This window comes from Oryctolagus cuniculus, chromosome 9 (assembly GCF_964237555.1).
Source record: "Oryctolagus cuniculus chromosome 9, mOryCun1.1, whole genome shotgun sequence".
Lineage (NCBI taxonomy): Eukaryota > Metazoa > Chordata > Mammalia > Lagomorpha > Leporidae > Oryctolagus > Oryctolagus cuniculus.
Window position 1 is genome coordinate 81,122,349 of NC_091440.1, and position 19,211 is coordinate 81,141,559.

A 19,211-nucleotide genomic window follows, 5' to 3' on the forward strand; every position below is an offset into this window, starting at 1 on the left:
AATGGCCGGAGCTGCGCCTATCCAAAGCCAGGAGCCAGGAGCTTCCTCCAAGTCTCCCACATGGGTGCAGGGTCCCAAGGACTTGGACCATCTTCTGCTTTCCCAGGCCATAGCAGAGAGCTGGATCAGAAGTGGAGCAGCCAGGACTTGAACCAGTGCCCATATGGGTTGCTGGCACTGCAGGCAGCGGCCTTACCTGCTACACCACAGTGCCGGCCCCCCAGGTATATCTTTGCCACTAAACAGCTGACGTGATAGAGATGAGATGGGTTTACAGTGTACAGATTTTCTTGCTGGCCAGGAGTGTGGCCAGTCCTAGGAGGTAAGATCCTCCTAAAAGGGGGACCAGCCCTGTGGCGTAGTGGGCTAACCCTTCGCCTGCCACACTGGCATCACATATGGGTGCCAGTCCATGTCCCAGCAGCTCCTCTTCCAATACAGCTCCCTGCTATGGCCTAGGAAAGCAATAGAGGATGGTCTAAGTGCTTGGGCCCCTGTACCCCCATGGGAGACCCCGAAGAAGCTCCTGGCTCCTAGTTTTGGATAGGCCCAGCTCCGGCCGTTGCAGCCATTTAGGGAGTGAACCAGTGGATAAAAGACGCTCTCTGTCCTCTCTCTGTCTACTATAACCCCACCTCTCAAATAAATAAATAAAATCTTAAAAAAAAAAAAAAGAAAGATCCTTCTATATGATGCTGGAAAGGGGCAGAAGAACCCAGCACTGGACCCCAAAACCTTTGGCTATTTAGTACCTGGGCAAGAGGTCACACTAAAGACCTTCTAGAGCAGCAAGCTCCATATTTGTAAATATATTTGATTTTTTTTATTGGAAATACAGAGTTACAGAGAGAATGGGACACAGACAGAGAGAAATCTTCCCCCTGATTGTTCACTCCCCAGATTACCACAAAGGCTGGGGCTAGACCAGGCCAAAGCCAGAATCCTGGAGCCCCAGCCAAGTCTCCCATATGAATAGCAGGGACCCAAGCATCCAGGGTCATCTTCCACTGTTTTCTCAGGCACATTAGCAGGAAGCTGGATCAGAAGTAGAGTAGCCAAGACTTAAACCGGTGCCCATATGGGAAGCCAGTGTCACAGATGATGGCTTAACCCCCTCTGCCACAGTGCCAAGCCCTCCACATTTTTTTTATTTTTATTATTTTTTTTATTTTTTGACAGGCAGAGTGGACAGTGAGAGACAGAGACAGAAAGAAAGGTCTTCCTTTGCCGTTGGTTCACCCTCCAATGGCCGCTGCGGCCGGCGCACCGCGCTGATCCGATGGCAGGAGCCAGGTACTTCTCCTGGTCTCCCATGGGGTGCAGGGCCCAAGCACTTGGGCCATCCTCCACTGCACTCCCTGGCCATAGCAGAGAGCTGGCCTGGAAGAGGGGCAACCATGACAGAATCCGGCGCCCTGACCGGGACTAGAACCCGGTGTGCCGGCGCCGCAAGGCAGAGGATTAGCCTAGTGAGCCGCGCAGCCGGCCCACATTTTTTTAAAGACTAATTTATTTGAAAGACAGAGTGTCGGAAGATGGAGGTAGAGAGATCTTTCCTCTGCTGATTCACTCCCAAATAACCACAACTGCCAGGGCAGGGTCAGGCCAAAGTCAGGAGCCCAGAACTCCATACAGTTCTCCCACATGGGTGGCAGGGGCCCAATTACTTTTGTCATTTTCCACTGCCTTCTGAGGTGTATTAGTAGGAAGCTGAATCAGAAGTGGAGCATACAGGATGCCAGTGTCTCAAGCAGCAGCTTAACCTACTGTGCCACAGCAATGGCCCCATGCTCCACATCTTTTGCAATCAGTAGTAAATATTTGGTGTGGTAAATATCAGATGTAAATATTTGGGTATGTACATTTATCAGCAGTAAATATTTGGATGTGTACATTTCTTTGTTAATAAGGTAAATATACTGTGATATGTTATGATATACCATGAGTAGTATAAAAAGCATACCAAGCAGTATTTTCAATGGATGAGACCAAACATAAACACAATCGGAAGTTCTGTTTTCTTCCATCACCTTAAAGGACTGTCATGAGCACATTCCCCCTCCCCCATCCCTTGGCAGTAGAGACACCCTATTGCAGAGACCTCTGATCTACAGTGTGTTAACTGAAGAGAGCCCTTGACAGTGACTTTCAAAGACCAAGGGCAGTGAATCAAATCTAAGTGATCAGTAAGAAACACAGCCAGGGGGCAGCAAAATGCAGCACCTAACACCCATTTGCTGTGACTTTTCCGTTGAGTTCACTTCATAGTGTTAGGGCAATTCCATTGCAAGCCAGCATTGCCAGTGCCCTCACCAGCACGCCAAGGCCCGCCATCAGAGGGAACAGGGAGCATGGGTCCTCTTCCCCAAGCATAGCCTCAGTTTCCGTAGCCCCCAGGATGATGGAATGAGTGGCAAGCAATTGGGTGCATCCTCTTATCTAAGCCCCAGGGGCCTTGTAGGAAAGAGGAAGATGTACCAGGCTCACTCTCTAGAAGGGAGTCCAGATGGCAGCCAGCCTGACCCTTTCGGTCATCACTGAGTGTGCCAAGCTAGCATCGCAGCAGTCATGGTTAATTGTGCCAGGCTGGCCTCCCTGCTTCCAGGGGCACTGGGCAAAGGCCACACTGCTGCCCTGCTCTCCAGGGATTTTCAAATCATGTCCCACAAAACTCCGAGTATCCTGAGAGGTATTTCCCAACCAAGCTGTCTAGTGGAGAGGGTGGGCAAGAGGGAAACCAGGTTGGTGCAGCCTCAATCTATCACAAATTTCAATAGAACAGAAAAAAAATCTGAAAACAGAGGCGCAGGTTGACGGCTCACAGTATGAAAAAAAACAAGATGATGACATTGCTTTCTCAGTATCACCAGGACATTGACACTACGGGCTCTGAATTCAAGTTGCTAGGGCTTGAGTTGGACTCTGCCTCTTGCCAGCTGTGAGGCCTAAGCAATCCGAGGTGTTTTTCTGTATTCCTGAGTTCTGTGTTGGTAGATTCCACAGCTGCGTATTCAACCAATCACAGATCAAAATTTTTAAAAAATTGTACATGTGAGGAGGTATAAACTGTCATTGTTCCCTACACAATTCTGTATAATGGCCATTTGCATAGTGTTTACTTCGTGTTAGGTATGATCAGTCATCCAGAGAAGACTTCAAGTAGATAGGAGGATCTATGCAAAGATATATATCCAAAGATAGCACCATTTTACATACGGGAACTGTGCACCGCGGGTTTTGATTGGTTCTGGAGATACTGACTTAGCTTCTGTTGTTATCTCGATAACGATGATGACGATGTCCGTGTCTCTGAGTGTGTCTGCACACCAGGAAGGGGAGCTCACGCACTCTCTCCCAGCTGCCTCGCAGGCTTTCTGCAGCTGTTCCTCCCATGACCTGCCACCCGCTTTTCCTCAGATGTCCCCAAAGAGCAGCGGCTGCAGGCGGTGCAGGCTGCCATTCTGCTCCTGGCCGATGAAAACAGGGAGGTCCTGCAGACGCTCCTGTGCTTCCTGAACGACGTGGTCAACCTGGTGGAAGAGAATCAGATGACACCCATGAATCTGGCTGTGTGTCTGGCCCCTTCCCTGTTTCATCTCAATCTGTTGAAGAAGGAAAGCTCTCCCAGGTGGGTTCCTCAGCAACAGCAATAATCCCAAACCGGCTTCTCCCCAGCATGTGTTAAAAAATAATAAACTTGCGAACGTCTCTTGTGCTGGACTTTAACGTGAGGGTTCGTCATCACGTATTGTACAGTCGGCACCTATTCCAAGGTAACCTCATTCCTGGGGCTCAGGTTCGTAGAATTATGGGAGCGGTGTTGGAGGAGGTCGGTGGCGATCCAGAAAGCCTGGGAAATTCTTTTTTGTTTGGTTTGGTTTGGTTTGTACGAGTGGGACGGAGGAAAGTACACAGAGTAGTATTTCACAGTCTTTGAAAGAAGGCTATATTTAAGACCAAAGCGCAGAAGCTTCAGTCAAGCGGTTTCAAAGTTTGGAAAAAGTAGATGCATTTGTCCTCCCACAGTTCTTCCTGCTCTTGTATTTTTTTCTAAGCCTTTTCCACTGCAAACTGTCAGGCTGTGAGCTGGCCTCGGCCTCTCTGAGATGTGTGGCCACTGTTTTGGTTTGGAAATGGGATCTGGGTAGCATCTGGTCTGAACAGAAAACAAAAGGAATGAGCTTGGAGTTGTGCAAAGCTCTCTGGTGTGGGATCTGCTCAGCACGCTCACGTTCAATTACAGAGTCATACAGAAGAAATACGCCACTGGGAAGCCAGATCAAAAGGACCTCAATGAGAATCTGGCTGCCGCGCAGGGTCTCGCCCACATGATCATGGAATGTGACAGACTTTTTGAGGTGAGCAAAAGGCTCTAACCGCCTTCCTTATAGCTCTTGGAACTAGATAAGACGCGTAGAATGGCGGCTCCATTTATGGCTGTATCTGTTTGTCCCAGGCTTTACAATGACAATAGTGTGCTCTAGAGCTGTGGTCTTGGCCTCCAAGAAATGTGAGAAGCTAGCAGTGTACAATCAAAGCTTTAATAACTTGGGGTTACCATGATGTTGCTTCAGATTCAAGGCCAGTCAGCCAGTTATGTTAGGTCTGATCTTTACCTTGGAGTTAATTGGGCTCAACGTGTGTGTGTGTGTGTGTGTGAGAGAGAGAGAGAGAGAGAGGGAGAGAGAGAGAGAGAGATTGAGCAGTCCTTCTTACTAAGAATCGATTATAGCTTGTGAATACCGACACAGATATGATAAAGAGTAAGCGGATGTGACTTTGGCATACTTTCTGCAGTAAAATTGGCATCTGTCAATTGGAAAAGTGTGCTAAAAGTCTGTTTTTTAAAGTCATATTTGATGCTTCCCCGAACAAGTCTGTGTGCTACAAATCTATTCGTGTTGGGCAAAGTTGCCGGAGCCCACATTTTGCCAAACTGAATAAAAATACATCGAAAGGAAAATAAGGGGGAAATGGAAATGGAAAGAATGAATGGGAAGTCGCTGCAGTGTTTTCAGTAGTAAATATAGCTTCAGAAACGCATTTGTATTTCCTGACATTAGGAAGGCCCCTCTTGGCTTTGGCACCGATCTTAGAAAAACAGCTCCAGCCCCGTCCGTGGCCCTCGGCCCACTGCTCAGTCTTTGGTTGTTGTTGAAGTGACGTGGCTTTCTCTAACTGTTGGTCTCAGCCTTTCTTTAGTTCTGTGTTGCTCTTTCGTGCATCTGTTGGTTCAGGTCCCACATGAGATGATGGCCCAGTCTCGTAATTCATATATGGAGGCTGAGATCCATGCGCCAACCCTGGAAGACCTGGGGGCCCAGCTGGAGGAGAGTGGGGCGACTTTCCACACCTACTTGGAGAATCTTGTCCTTGGCCTCCAGAAAGAAGCCAAGGAGAAGTTCAAAGGATGGGTCACGTGCTCCAGCGCTGACAACACAGACCTTGCCTTCAAAAAGGTAACCCCAACACCCCCTGTCTGCTTCTCAAGTAACTGGCTCAATCAATCGATGAAATATTTTTTGTAAAAGTGAGTTGAGTATTTAATCTAGCAGTTAGGATGCCCACATCCCATGTTGGAGCTACTTGGTTCAATTCCTGGCTCTAGCTACAGATGCCAGCTTCCTGCTAATAATGCAAATCCTGGGATGCAGCGGATGATGGCTCAAGTCATTAGGTCCCTGCCTCACACATGGGAGACCCAGATTGGAATCTCAGCTCCTGGCTGTGGCCCCAAGCTCAGGCCCAGCTGTTGAGGGCATTTGAGGAATGAACCAGCAAACAGGAGCTCTCTCTGTCTCTCTCTCTCTCTCCCCCTACCTGTCAAATAAATAAAAATAAATAAGCATTTAAAAAAAAAGGTAATCCCCCTAAAGCCATGTGTAACAACCAGATTTGTTTTTGCTTCAAAAAATAGCTGCTCCATCCACACGTACCACTCAAAGGCCCAAAGACCCGTCTGCAGCCCTCTTGCATAAAATCAGAATGCAGATCATGGAGCCCAGCTTCTGGATCCTAATCCTGTTTCTTCCCTTTCACTGCGAGGTGGCCCACAAGCCTCACACCTCTCTGTGCAGTCTTGTCATTTACGAAATGGACCTTATCAGAGTACCCCATCAGAGGAGGGCTACTTAAAAATCAAAAGGGTTAGGACAGTGCCTGGCACCCAGTCCTCACGGTGCGTGGTGCTCCTTCTTATTTTTATTGTCGTTAAGCTTAAGAATTAAAATGTTCAACGTGAAAGCTGAGGCCTGCAGCACCACTCTTTCCAGTTCACATAATAAGCGCTGCTTTCTGACCTCCCCCCAACCCCCATGAAGTAGGGTAGAATTTGGCCGGGCCCCGGTGACCCCGGGATGAGCATCTGGTGCTGTCTTTCCCCAGGTGGGGGACGGGAACCCGCTGAGGCTGTGGAAGGCCTCTGTGGAGGTGGAGGCGCCCCCGTCGGTGGTGCTGCACCGCGTGCTGAGAGAGCGCCACCTGTGGGATGAGGACTTTGTGCAGTGGAAGGTGGTGGAAACTCTGGACAGGCAAACCGAGATCTACCAGTACGTGGTGAACAGCATGGCCCCCCATCCCTCCAGAGACTTCGTGGTTCTCAGGTAAGGCTGACTCCGGGGTCTGCGATGTTCTGTTTCCACGGCAGGCTGGGTGTGACGGATTGAAGCGTTTTCTGGAGTTCTCTACCACCTAGGTCCAGCTTCCATGGGGAGCACTAAGCCGGCTCTCCTTTCCCTCCCTGCACCCTGACTTTGCTATATTTATGCCCGGCTTCCTGCTTCTTTCACCCAATTTACAGCTCCGCCTGGCCCCTCTCCTTGTGGAGCGCACGGTTTATTAGGCTGTAAATAGCGCTCATTTCCTTCAGGCCTGACACTGGCTGCTGTTTGTCCCGTCGCACTGACACTGGCTGCTGTTTGTCCCGTTGCACTTGCTGCCAGGTTATGCAAATAGAATCTGACCAGCTTGTCTCCTGATTTTGCCTGCCTCCCCCTGGAAGGCAAGCCTGCAGTTCGTGTAACTCGAAGGCCGGAGCAGGCAGGCATAACCTCAAAACCCAGCTGTATCATTTCAAATGTTCATGAGTAAAATGCCATGCAAGGAAACCTTGGCAGAGCCCTGAAGGCCCAACTCCACCGAGATGCTGGTTGTGCAGTCAGATTTCAGGACCTGACCGGGCTTGCTGAGACCTGGGCCTGCTTTGAAATATTTTTTCTGGTTGATGTATGGGTTGAGTTCCAGATCTCGGCTATCTGGGTTTAGAATGGGACACCCAACCAACAACAGGAAATTGGCACAGAAGAAATGCAGTATTACATCAGAAAGAACAAGGATTGAGGATATTAAAGAAACTGGAAAATGTAATTAGATCAGTATTTCCTTTTTTATTGAAACCTCAGCAAACCTTGTCTCTTCTCACAGATCAGCTGTGTACAAAGAATCACTAGTTCAATTCCCAAGTGCATTATTTTAGAGCAGTGTCTTTATGAAACCAGTTTTGATGGCAAACTAAAGGTTGCTTTTCACATGGACTTTTTATGCCTTTGATATTAGTCCTTGGGACCTTGACTTTTAAGGGTCCATTTTCCCAAAATAGATGTGTTTGTCTCAGCAACCTTGAGAGAACGCAGGCGGTTATGAGAGTGGCTCATTACCACAGTTACGGGGACATTAGTCATCTTGCTGGGTGAAGCTTCACACCTTCACTCTCCCAAGCAGAAAAACTGAGTAGTTGTCCCCCCAGCCACAGCAGCCAGGCCGTGAGCCTGTTCTCTCCCTCCTTCCATCCATATAGCAACCAGCAGCATACTCTTCACGAGTACAGTCACCTCTCAGTATCCACAGGGACTGATTTCCAGATGCCCTACCGATACCAGTTCTCTGAAGCTCAAGGCCCTTATAGATGGAGCGGTGTTTCACATAGCCTATGCACATGCTGCTGTATACTTTAAATCATCTCTAGATCACATAGAATACCTAATGCTATGTAAACCATCGTTCTGCCATATTGTACAGGGAATAATGAAAAAAATCTATAGATAGTCATACAGATGCAGCTTTTTTTCCCAAATGTTGTCAATGCACACTTGGTTGCATCCTCAAGGTCCGTCATTCCTGGGCCAGGCTCCGTTGCAGGCTCTGGGGTACCCCACTCAACACAGTAAACCAAGATCCTGCTCTCTCAGGGTTTGATATTTTCCTGGGGAGAGAGAGTCAACAAATAACAAGAAAGGAAGATACAGTTACTTGTCCTTGAGGGAATAGATAAGGAAGGAGATATTAAGGGTGGAATTTTAAATATAAAGGGCTGGGCAAAGTCTCACTCTACTGAATACTGCAACTAAGACTCGAAGGGGCAGTGAGGCTCAGAGGTTGAATACAACATTTAGGATCGTGAACCACTCCCCAGACGTGCCTTTGGCCAGCAGGAATTCTTCATGTCTGCAACATGAGAATTTGGAAAGTGACCATGCAGGGAGACAGTCACAGCGTGGAGATGTGTCCTGACCACAGAGTGTCTGTCCATCTGATCTCACCCCGACAAGGGTCATTCCCTGGGGACCATGCTGTGCATCTGTCATTTGACACCCAGCTCTAACTCCTCACGGCTCCCAAGGAGAGCGACTGAAGATCTCACCATCTTTTTTTTTTTCGGTCCCTGTTGATCTTTGCAACTGTCAGTCTTCATGGTTTGGTCATGTCATCATGCAGAACAGGAGCGGCTCCAGCTGTGGGGCTGTGCATAGAGCATCTGTGTCAGGCTTCATTACTGTCAACTTCTTGTTGAGTGTTTTACCCCCTTTCTCTGCTGTAATGAAACACCTGTGGCCAGGAGACTTCTAAAGAATAGAGGTTTATATACCCCATGGATCTGGAGACTGGGAAGTCCAAGAGCAGTGGCACCAGCATCTGCTCAGCTTCTGGTGAGGGCCTCCTGGCTGAGTCAAGATGCCACAGGGGACATCACCCAGCAAGACAGGAAAAGGTCACAGAGAGCCCACTATTACAACAAAGCCACCCCCCGGATAGCCCATTTGTCTGTCAACCCATCAATCCATGAAATGCATCAATCTGCTCATGAGGCCAGAACCCTCATGACTCAGTCACCTGCAGAAGCCCCCACCTTTCAACACACTCAAACCATAGCCTGGGGCGTATTCAGCAGTTTCTCTTCTTGCTACAGTGGGACAAGTTAAAGTTGTAGCTGAGGTGGATAAACCAGGAAACAGGATATGTGAAGTGAATACAGGGGGTTCTAACTATGCAATCGATTATGATACATCCCTGTGCTGGGAAGGGAAGTTAGGGGTGCTTCCCCAAAGCTCTTGTGACTCCTAACTCCATCCACAACTTTTTCCAATTGGTAGCCCTTCTCTGCTTGAATAGGTCCAGTGTCAGGGAGCTCGGTCCCTGTGGATAGAGTGCATTGTCAGGCAGCTCTTCTCAGCCCTGAACTGAAACTTGCCTCCCTCCCTCTGTCTTCCAGAGTCAAATCGACCATATTTATTTCGTCCCTCTCTTGAGAGCCACTGAGGTATCTGAAGACATTTAGCAGATCCACATGTTTCATTTTTCTTATGCTAGGCATCAGCAGTTCATTTATCCATTGAGACTTGAACCGGGCATCCCCTCCTCCAGGAAGCCTCCCCACCCCATATTCCTGCTCTGTCCCTCCCTGTGATCACAGGGACCTCCATGCATAGCCGTATCACCCCAGACTGTGGGATTCTGAGTTCTCCTTAGAGTTGTCAGTTTCTCCCACTGGGTTGTGCATATCTGTGTCTTGGGTGGCTTTGCAGGGCCTGTCACACCGATGTGCTCAGCAGATGAACGAATGAATGAATTGGGTGTGCAAATCCTATTTCCTGTACTGTAAAATCCCCTCTTCAATAACAGGCCAGAACAGCCACAGAAAAGCAGAGCTGGGCCTCCGTTTGGGGTTCCACATGCACAGCTCTGGAAGCTACAAGAACATTTCTGGGCCCTGAGGGCGAGAGCCGTGATGCTTCCCTGAGCCACACAGTGTAGACTTTACACAAGCTTATGGAAACCCTTAGCTTCATCCAAGTAATAGCGTCAGAATTCCAGGCCAGGCTTGGCAGGAAAATCTAAGTGGAAACCTTAGCTCTGGCCTCAGGTGTTCTTCTTTCTCCCTGAGCCATATCTCTGATGTGTGCGTTGTTTTGCTCCAGGACCTGGAAGACCGATTTGCCCAAAGGAATGTGTACCCTGGTGGCCCTCTCCGTGGAGCACGAAGAAGCGCAACTCATGGGCGGCGTGCGGGCGGTGGTGATGGAGTCTCAGTACTTGATAGAACCCTGTGGCTCTGGCAAGTCGAGACTGACCCACATCTGCCGGGTAGACCTGAAGTAAGTGTCAGCCCCCGAGGATGCCAGCCTGGGTCTCAGGGGGCCTTGGCCCTTGGCCCCAGCTCTGCAGGGCCCCGTTGGTCGCGTGGTTCCCTAGTTCACTCTACTTTTTTCCTCACTGCCGTGAACACAGTTTCATAGATGATCACGTGTGCATCGCCTCTCTCTCCTCCTTTTGTTACATTCTGCCCTTTCTCCTGCTGCCCTGTGCTTGTCTGTGCTTTCTGTTTTCCTAGTTTATTTTGCACTGACAACTGAAATTTGTTTACGTGTAGACCGTACTGTTAGCATGATGTTTTAAATACACATGCATTGCGGAATGGGCAAATCAAGCTAATTAGCATACCCATTACCCCACATGTTTGGTGTTGAGACCGTTTCAAGTCTACTCTCCTAGCAGTTTTCAACAACGCAATGCATTTTTATTAACTCTAATCACCATGGCGTGCAGTAGGACTCCTGACCCATCCCATCTAGTGGAAATTGTGTGACCCTTGGCCAACACCTCCCCAGCCCCTATTCCTGCCCCCAGCCCCTGGTATTCACCATTCTAGTCTGCACGCCCATGAGTTGCCCATTTGGAGATTCTTTTTGTAGGTGTGGCATAACGGAATTTGTCCTTCCATGCCTGGCTTACTTCACTTACTATAATATCCTCCAGGTTCACTCCTGTGGTCCTAAACGAGAGAATTTCCTTCCTTTTTAAGTCAGAATAATATTGCACTGTGGAGCAGCAGCATATTTTCATTACGCACTCATCTGTTAATGGACAGGCTTAGGTTTCTTCCGTATCTTGGCTATTGTGAACAGTGCGGCAGTAAGCGTGCGAGAGCAGATGTCTCTCCCAGGCATTGACTTTCTTACACGTCGACCAAGGACTGGAACCATAGGATCTCAGAGTAGCTTCTTTACTTTCCATTTTGTTCTCACTTATATTCCTGTGCTTCTCACATGGAGCACACACAGGCACATAGTAGATGCTCAACAAATCTGACTTACATTATTCTGTGTTTCTGGCCCCCTTCGCTTCCCCTCCAGTTGCCTTTCTTTGAGAAGAAAGCGACTTAAATCCACCCCTCTTCAGGATAATTCATGATGCTAGACTAACTTCTTGATTTAGGCAGACAGAAGTTGAGTTTTCTCAGTGAAGTTTCCATTTTACCCAGAGGAGTTGGTGTCACTTTAAGGCACCTGATGAATCGGGAAAAGGCAGAGAGCACGCCTGGCCGCCCAGGCAGAGAGCCGTCCTCAGAGCCTCAGGTGGCAGCCCCGGGTTGTGGCAGGTGCGTTGGCGACCAGAGCTCCGGGGCGGCTCCATCTGTCGTGACCCATTGCTGCCTGGGAAAAAGACCTTCTCACTTCCTGTGTGACTTCTCTCCCCACAGAGGTCACTCCCCGGAATGGTACAGCAAAGGCTTCGGACATCTGTGCGCAGCGGAGGTCGCCAGGATTAGAAACTCTTTTCAGCCGCTCATTGCTGAGGGCCCAGAGACTAAAATCTGAGCTTTCCCAGGGGACACCGAACTCAGGGAAGAGGAAGAGAAAGCAAATGCTTGTGACAGAGAGTGTGCGCGTGAGGAAGCCAGAGAGAGAGAGAGAATGTGGGTGACCCACGAGGTTAACGCTTCGGAATGGAAGCAGTGAGAAGCGGGCGGCTGGGTGAGGACGCAAGGATTTCTGGGAACTTTCCGAGCCTTCCTGGAGATGGCTACGTCTGTGCTAAAAGAGTATTTTTAAAAGTCAGAACATTTATCTATGTTACTTAAAATTCCGTGGACTATTCCTTGTGCATTGCCTAATTTGCTATTTAAAGGCTTCTAAGAAGCATATACGTCATTGTAAATAAATGTATGTATAACATTTGTACATATGTGTGTATATCTCTATCCTTACTGTACATTTGTAAAGTATCAATTTTATAGATAATTGTTTTGAAATGGAATGTCTGACCCGGTGAGTCCCTTCCTCACGTCGTTACCCTGTGCCCCGGCTCCCCACTGTCCCATAAGCTGAGCAGGACCTGCTGCTAACACCAAAGTGCGAGCGCGTGCGGTCCGCCGGTCTACCTGATGACTAACCAAAGATCAGCTAACCAAAGGGAAACCCCATTAAAAGGTTCCGATGCCTTGGCGATTCGCTCCTGGTATCCAAATCCTGAGAGTGGAGTGTTGGGACGAAGCAAGGGAAAGAATACTGACTTCGTTCATGCGAAGCAGAGGGTGAGAAGTCTTTACCAGACTGAAGTGTAGAGAGATGAGCAGCTGCCCTTGGGCCTTCCGGATGCAACTTCAGTGAGACTGATGGAGCCCAGCAGTGCATGCCGGTGACTGAGACAGAACCCAGATGCCCCTGCCCCAGTAGGGCTGAAGAGCCTTGACATCTGCACAGCCAAAGACAGCCTCTGTGCGGGCTCGAGTTTTCACAGAAGCAAGGGTACTTCAAAAAGCTCATGGGAAAGTACAGTTAAAAGATAATGCATGTTTCCACAAATTTTTGAAGTAGCCTCCTGTATTTCATAACGGTTTTAAACGTTACTCTGTTTGACCAGTGGCCTTCCTGGGCACAGCTCATTGGCATTTGCTTACCAATGCATTGCACTGAATTTAACTTGGACACCAGACAAAGAGAGAGAATGGTGGTTCACGCCAGGAAACTCACCTCTTGTTCTGCATGATGCTCTTAAGACAGAACTCATTCAAGTTCTGCAATCTGAAAGACAGGGTTTTTAATTAATATAAGACCAAAATTATGTTTTTTAGTTAGCTTTAAGAAATATAAACAGGTTTATTAATTTCATGTTTCTTTGTTAGCTGGCTCAAACTACCTATGCATTTGACCCAATCTTATTTATTATTGTAAAGGATGGACAAGTTGATTCTCCTAAACCAATTGCTAATGAATTTGTTTTTATTATAATTCAGCAACTGTAAAAGAAAGATAACTTATTGTGTTTGGTTTCAGGGGGAGAGATTTTCTCTGGTTGTCTGTGACAGAGATGGATCTCTCTAATGTTAGAAGAAAAAAAGAAACGAGAGGTTCAGGGGGTTTTTTTTGTATTATAGGCATTTACGTAATGTTTTCTGTTATCAGCAATGTGCAATTATCTTATTGAAAGGAATAAATATGCTATATATGAGTTGGGTATGGTGCAAGGCAAATCATACTGTTTCAGTTATGACTAGGGATTTTCTATCCACCTGTCTACCTAATAAGGTGACAGCAAACCCATAATTTACCATTTGGACATTGCTTTGTGAACAAAACAAATTCATGTGTAACTCTCTGTGCTGGGTTACTTTTTATGCATCAACAAGATGGATAATGAAGTTTAAACTAGCTAGACACTGGCCCTGCCCTGGGGACAGGACCCTACACGTTTGGAAAACATGAGATAGGCACACAGAATGAAGGGTATTGTACCCCCAGGCAGGTCCGCGCTGCACGCGACGCGCACACACATGTCGCTTGAGAGCTTGTTAAAATGCAGACTCATGCAGGCAGTCTGGCGTGGGCCCCAGAGTCTGCATTGCTAATGGGCCTCAGGGATGCCTCTGCTGCTGGTCCAGAGACCGCACTCTGAGACGCAAGGACCCAGAGGACACTTAGAATAAAAGCAAACGCGACTGTACTTCTGACTCCCCTCCCTTGGAATCACCTGACTGGTTTTTGGTTGTGCACATACTCATCACATCACTGCAGCTTATGAATTCAGTGCATCCTTTTAACAAAAGGAAAAGGGGGAGAGGGGTCAAAGATGCATCATACTTATTTGTCAAATACCACAGTATTTTATTCATGGTTATCTTGCCAATGGAAATAAACTATGATATTGCATTTAAATATTATATTTATACCTCATGTATATTTTACCTCGATTGTTGGTATCAATCATCAATTGTAAATAATTGCCAAGGCAAATAAATTTATATACATTAAATATTTCCTATTTTCTAAAAAACACATGTTGATTTTCATGCTTCATCCTGTAAGTGGAGTGCCTGCTCCGGGAAGAGGACTTCTGTCTATGACAGCTCATGGTTGTGCTTTCTCCCAGTACAAGGCTGTTGTAATCAGCAAACACTCAGTCCAGGTGCCTTAACCTGGGCCTCCGGCATTACACTGATGGGGAGGGACTGCGTTTGTTTGTTTGTTACAAGTCATTGTCCTTAAGTCTGGATGTTTTAAAACCACCTTCATGGTGCCTTTATCAATGCTGAGTGAACTCTGCTGCAGTTTTGTTGTTGCACGCACAAGCGATCGAGACTGGATGGAATGACTTACAGCACTGCTAGACGGTAGAGAGCAGCCACCAAGGACTCAGGTCCCGTGCCCTTGCATCCCTGTGCCTTTTCTCTCCAGGATTTACCTCTAGAAAATAACAATGGTAGCCCTTAACTAAGCAGGCAGCAGCCCCCAGACACACTCAGCTGTGGGCTTCAAACACCGCAGCAGCCCCGTCCACAGGCCCCATAAAAGATGGACCGGCTCCGCTGTCCGCTCCTCTCACACGTGCCTCCTGCCAGTACTTGAAGTTTGCCTCCTTAGGAAAAGGAGGCGTCTCCAAGGCCTCTTTTCCTCTTTCATGTGACGAGATGGTTGTTCTTACAGCTATAGGCCACCACCTACGTGCTGTCCCGGGAGCACGGACCATGTGGATTCAAGCCTGCTTCCAGACACGGCCCATGGAATTCTCAGACGTGAAATGCTTACACTTCTGCTTTTGGATTTTTGATACAAAAAAGTCAGTCATGTGGCTTCTCAGGAAGATAGTGCCCAACACACAGGGATAAAATAGACCCCAGGCAAGTGGAGAGTGGCACTGTGCCATACAGGCGAAGGCAGTGTGTGCCGATTGCCGAGGGGCATACACCTAGGACCCGGCATCCCAGCATCCCCAGTGCAGCGAAGCCATGAGGACTGAACTGCCAGTGTGCTCCCTGTGGCAGGCTCTATCCTTAGTAGATTTTCTTAAAGACAATGTGTATTCCCACGTTTAACAAGACCCATCAGGCCACCAAGATGACTTCTAGCCCACATCCCCCTTGTGCACAACGGAAGCCCTAACTTCCTGGTGGTCCGGTGCCTGCGAAGCCAGATGCCTTTCCTAAGGCATTGGTTCATTCAGCACACATCCATCACCCAGGGGACACTGCAGGCAGAGACGCTGATGGAAACAAGGTATCTTGAGCAGAAATAGTGACTTACGGTCAGTCAGCATCTGGGGTGGTTCCATTCTATGAAGTGTCAGCAAACACTGGGTTAACCAGGGCTCCGAGGGAAAGTCAGCCCCTGGTCACAACGCTGTGGCAGCCCATCAATACCTAGTACTGTGTTTATATTCCCATACGGAGATACATTATATAATATCTATTTCTTACAAATTAATTATCTGTAACATGTGTGGTAATAAAACCCTCCTGGAGAAGGATTTAATGTTGTCCTGGCTCTGGGGCGCATGACTGTAATCTTAGGATTTCAGCCTCCCAACAATGGCTGTGCTCCCACACTTTTCATTAAATAACCCTTGTCATCTCAAGAGCCTGCAAATTCGGTTGTTTGTCCATCTTTTGCGTAACCGCGCACACACTGTAGACGTCACGTTAGCGCTCCCTGGAGCAGCTTCACACGCATGTCGATGACCTGCCTCTCCCTTCTGCCCACAGCACTGAAACTCAGGCTTGCACGAAGCTCGTCTAATACACTCACTCTCCATGGGGCGGGCAGCCCAGCCTCCTTGTGCCTAGCAGCACATCAACACTACACATGGGGGACTTTTTTTTTTTTTTTTTTTTGGACAGCAGAGTTAGACAGTGAGAGAGAGAGACAGAGAGAGAAAGGTCTTCCTTTCATTGGTTCACCCCCAAAATGGCCACTACAGCCAACACGCTGCGCTGATCCAAAGTCAGGAGCCAGGTGCCTCCTCCTGGTCTCCCATGTGAGTGCAGGGCCCAAGCACTTGGGCCATCCTCCACTGCACTCCCGGGCCACAGCAGAGAGCTGGCTTGGAAGAGGGGCAACCGGGACAGAATCTGGCGCCCCGACCAGGACTAGAACCCGGGGTACCGGCGCCGCAAGGTGGAGGATTAGCCTAGTGAGCCGCAATACTCGCCAACCTGGGAGACTTTTTAAACAGTCACGTCACCACAAGAAAGCCCAACAATGGGGACAACACGGCGTTCAACAGCCCGTGAAAGGACACATGCATAGGCTGGGAAAGCTGACATAAGAAGACGTCTGCTCCAGCTGAGAATCGCCATCACAGACACCTCTGTGTTTTTGTTCACACGTGGTCACAGAAGCACTGCTACTATTGATTGATTGGGGATCACACGTAACTTTAAAGAACAGACAAGTGTCAGGATGGAGTGTGTATACAGATCCCGGGGCGGGCCGCTGTGAAGTCTGGGATCGCAGCGCGGGTGGTGACCCCCTGGGGAATCCGAGGACAGGCGTCTCTCTGAGTCAGCAGAATTGCAGCTTCAGAGAGCTGGCAGTGAGAGCCGAGAGGCAGAGCTGTGAAGATGGTGTGGCTGACAGAGCTAAGTGCACTAACGCAGGCCCGCGCTGCCGGCCCACGACGCGGGAGCTGGATGAGAAGTGCACAGCTCTCGGCCAGCCCCCCTCGCCCCTTGGGTTTCCCCACAGACAGAAGTCGAGGTGCCTCCCCACCTGGGTTTCCTTTTCATTTTAGCGCCTGCTGCTTGCCTCTATTCCCTCCATGATGTGGAATATTTAGGTAAATCGATATCCACCCAACACTTTCTTTTTTTATTATTTTATTTTTTATTTTTGGACAGGCAGAGTGGACAGTGAGAGAGAGAGACAGAGAAAGGTCTTCCTTTTCCATTGGTTCACCCCACAATGGCCGCTGAGGCCGGCGCCCTGCGCTGATCCAAAGCCAGGAGCCAGGTGCTTCTCCTGGTTTCCCATGGGGTGCAGGGCCCAAGCACTTGGGCCATCCTCCACTGCACTCCCGGGCCACAGCAGAGAGCTGGACTGGGGACAGAATCTGGTGCCCCAACCGGGACTAGAATCCAGGGTGCCGGCGCCACAGGCGAAGGATTAGCCTATTGAGCCACAGCGCCGGCCTAGACAAGACACTTTCAAGATCAAAACAATATCTTGAATGCCAAGATCCAGGAAGCACCAGGTCCGTCTGGGAGCTCTGTGAGGGGATTTCAAAGTGGTTTTGGAAAACAGGTTTAAAGAAAAGATTATTATGATGCAAAAAAATTTTGAAATGTGTGCATGTGTTTTGGTTTTAAGTATTATTATTTAAGAGACAGCGAAATGGAGATAGAAGCAGGGCTCTCATCCACTGTTCACTGCCCTCAACGGCCACAGCGTCTCGGACTGAGCGTGGCTGACTGAGGCTGGCAGGTGAAAATTCCGCTCTGGTCTCCCATGTGCGGACAGAGACCCAGTCACTGCAGTCATCGCCTGCCGTCTGCTGTCCGCACTGGCAGAAGCTGGAGTCAGCAGACAGAGCCGGGACTCAAACCAGGTACTCGGGTGTGGGGCATCAGTGTCTTCACCGCCAGACCAAGTGCTCATCACGGTTTTTCATGATACACCTTTCCCATGACCTCTCATAGGATTTGAAGACACCAAGTGCCGGTGAGATGAAGTTGTTGGTGAGACCTCCCAAATCAGCACGAAAGGTTAAACTAGCGGGCTCTCTCCCACTCCTCTTCTTAGAATGCTTGCCGCAGGAGGCAGGCTGGTCCAGAGACAGCCTGGCCCACCCTCTCCCCACCAGAGGAGGCCTTTACTTTGTATAAACGAAGCTAGAGCCCGTGACTTTGCCTCCATCCACAACTCTAGCATGGCCAAGTCAGGGAACTGAGATCCCTCCCGTGGGCCCCACTAGGGACTGTCCTATTCTGTATAACCCAGGATCCCATGAGGGCTAAGGAGGGGCTTCAGGCTGGTAACCAGAATGACTTGTGGACCACCATGATGAGTAGGGAATCCCATTAGAAGGCTGTTGCAGGGGCCGGAGATGTGGCCTAGCAAGTAAAGCCTCTGCCTACGATGCCGGCATTACATATGGGCACCTGTTCAAGTCTGGGCTGCTGCACTTCCAATCCAGCTCCCAGCTAATGCACCTGGGAAGGCAGCAGAAGATGGCCCAAGTGTTTGGGTCCCTGCCACTCACAGGGGGCATCCAGATGCAACTCCTGGCTCTTGGATTCAGCCTGGCCCAGCTCTGGCCATTGTAGCCATTGGGGAGAGTGAAACAGCAGGGGGAAGATCTCTCTGCTGTCCCTCTCTCTGTGTCACTCTTTCAAATAAAAATAATTTTTATAAAGAAGGCTGCAAAACTCTCCAGGTGAAAAAATGTGGAGAAAGGAGCAGATAGATTTTTACATGGATTTCAAACTTTTTTTTAAAAAAAGATTGATTTTATTTATTTGAAAAGCAGAAATACAGAGAAAGAGAGAAGGAGAGAGACAGTTCTTCCATCCGCTGGTTCACTCCCCAAATAGCCGCAATGGCCGGGGCGGGGTCAGGCCAAAACCCTAACCCAGGTGCTTCTTCCAGGTCTCTCATGTGGGTTCAGGGGCCCAGGTACTCAGGCCATCTTCCACTGCTTTCCCAGGTGCATTAGCAGGGAGCTGGATCAAAAGTGAAGCAGCCAGAACTCAAACTAGTGCCTATAAGGGCTGCTGGCACTGCAGGTGGAGGCTTAGCCTTCTACGCCACAGCACCTTCTATGCTCCATGGAGCAGACAGATTTGTAAAGATATTTCTACGGACTGACATCATGGCACAGCAGGAAAAGTCACTGCCTGCAATTCCAGCTTCCCATATGGGCGCTTGTTTGAGTCCCGGCTGTTC

The 19,211-nt window shown here is 48.8% G+C and overlaps 1 protein-coding gene across 23 annotated transcripts in view; it reads left to right on the top strand.

Moving 5' to 3' along the window:
* STARD13 (StAR related lipid transfer domain containing 13) overlaps window positions 1-14,328 on the top strand; it is a 583,995-nt gene extending 569,667 nt beyond the window's left edge. For all 23 annotated transcript variants that reach the window (XM_017350153.3, XM_070049033.1, XM_070049030.1 and 20 more), the window contains 6 exons: window positions 3,418-3,628; window positions 4,244-4,358; window positions 5,238-5,459; window positions 6,385-6,602; window positions 10,194-10,370; window positions 11,756-14,328. In XM_017350153.3, coding sequence (XP_017205642.2) covers window positions 3,418-3,628; window positions 4,244-4,358; window positions 5,238-5,459; window positions 6,385-6,602; window positions 10,194-10,370; window positions 11,756-11,873 — 1,061 coding nt within the window. In that variant the 3' untranslated portion in view covers window positions 11,874-14,328. The remainder of the gene's footprint in view (window positions 1-3,417; window positions 3,629-4,243; window positions 4,359-5,237; window positions 5,460-6,384; window positions 6,603-10,193; window positions 10,371-11,755) is intronic.
* Window positions 14,329-19,211: the final 4,883 nt, after the last annotated feature.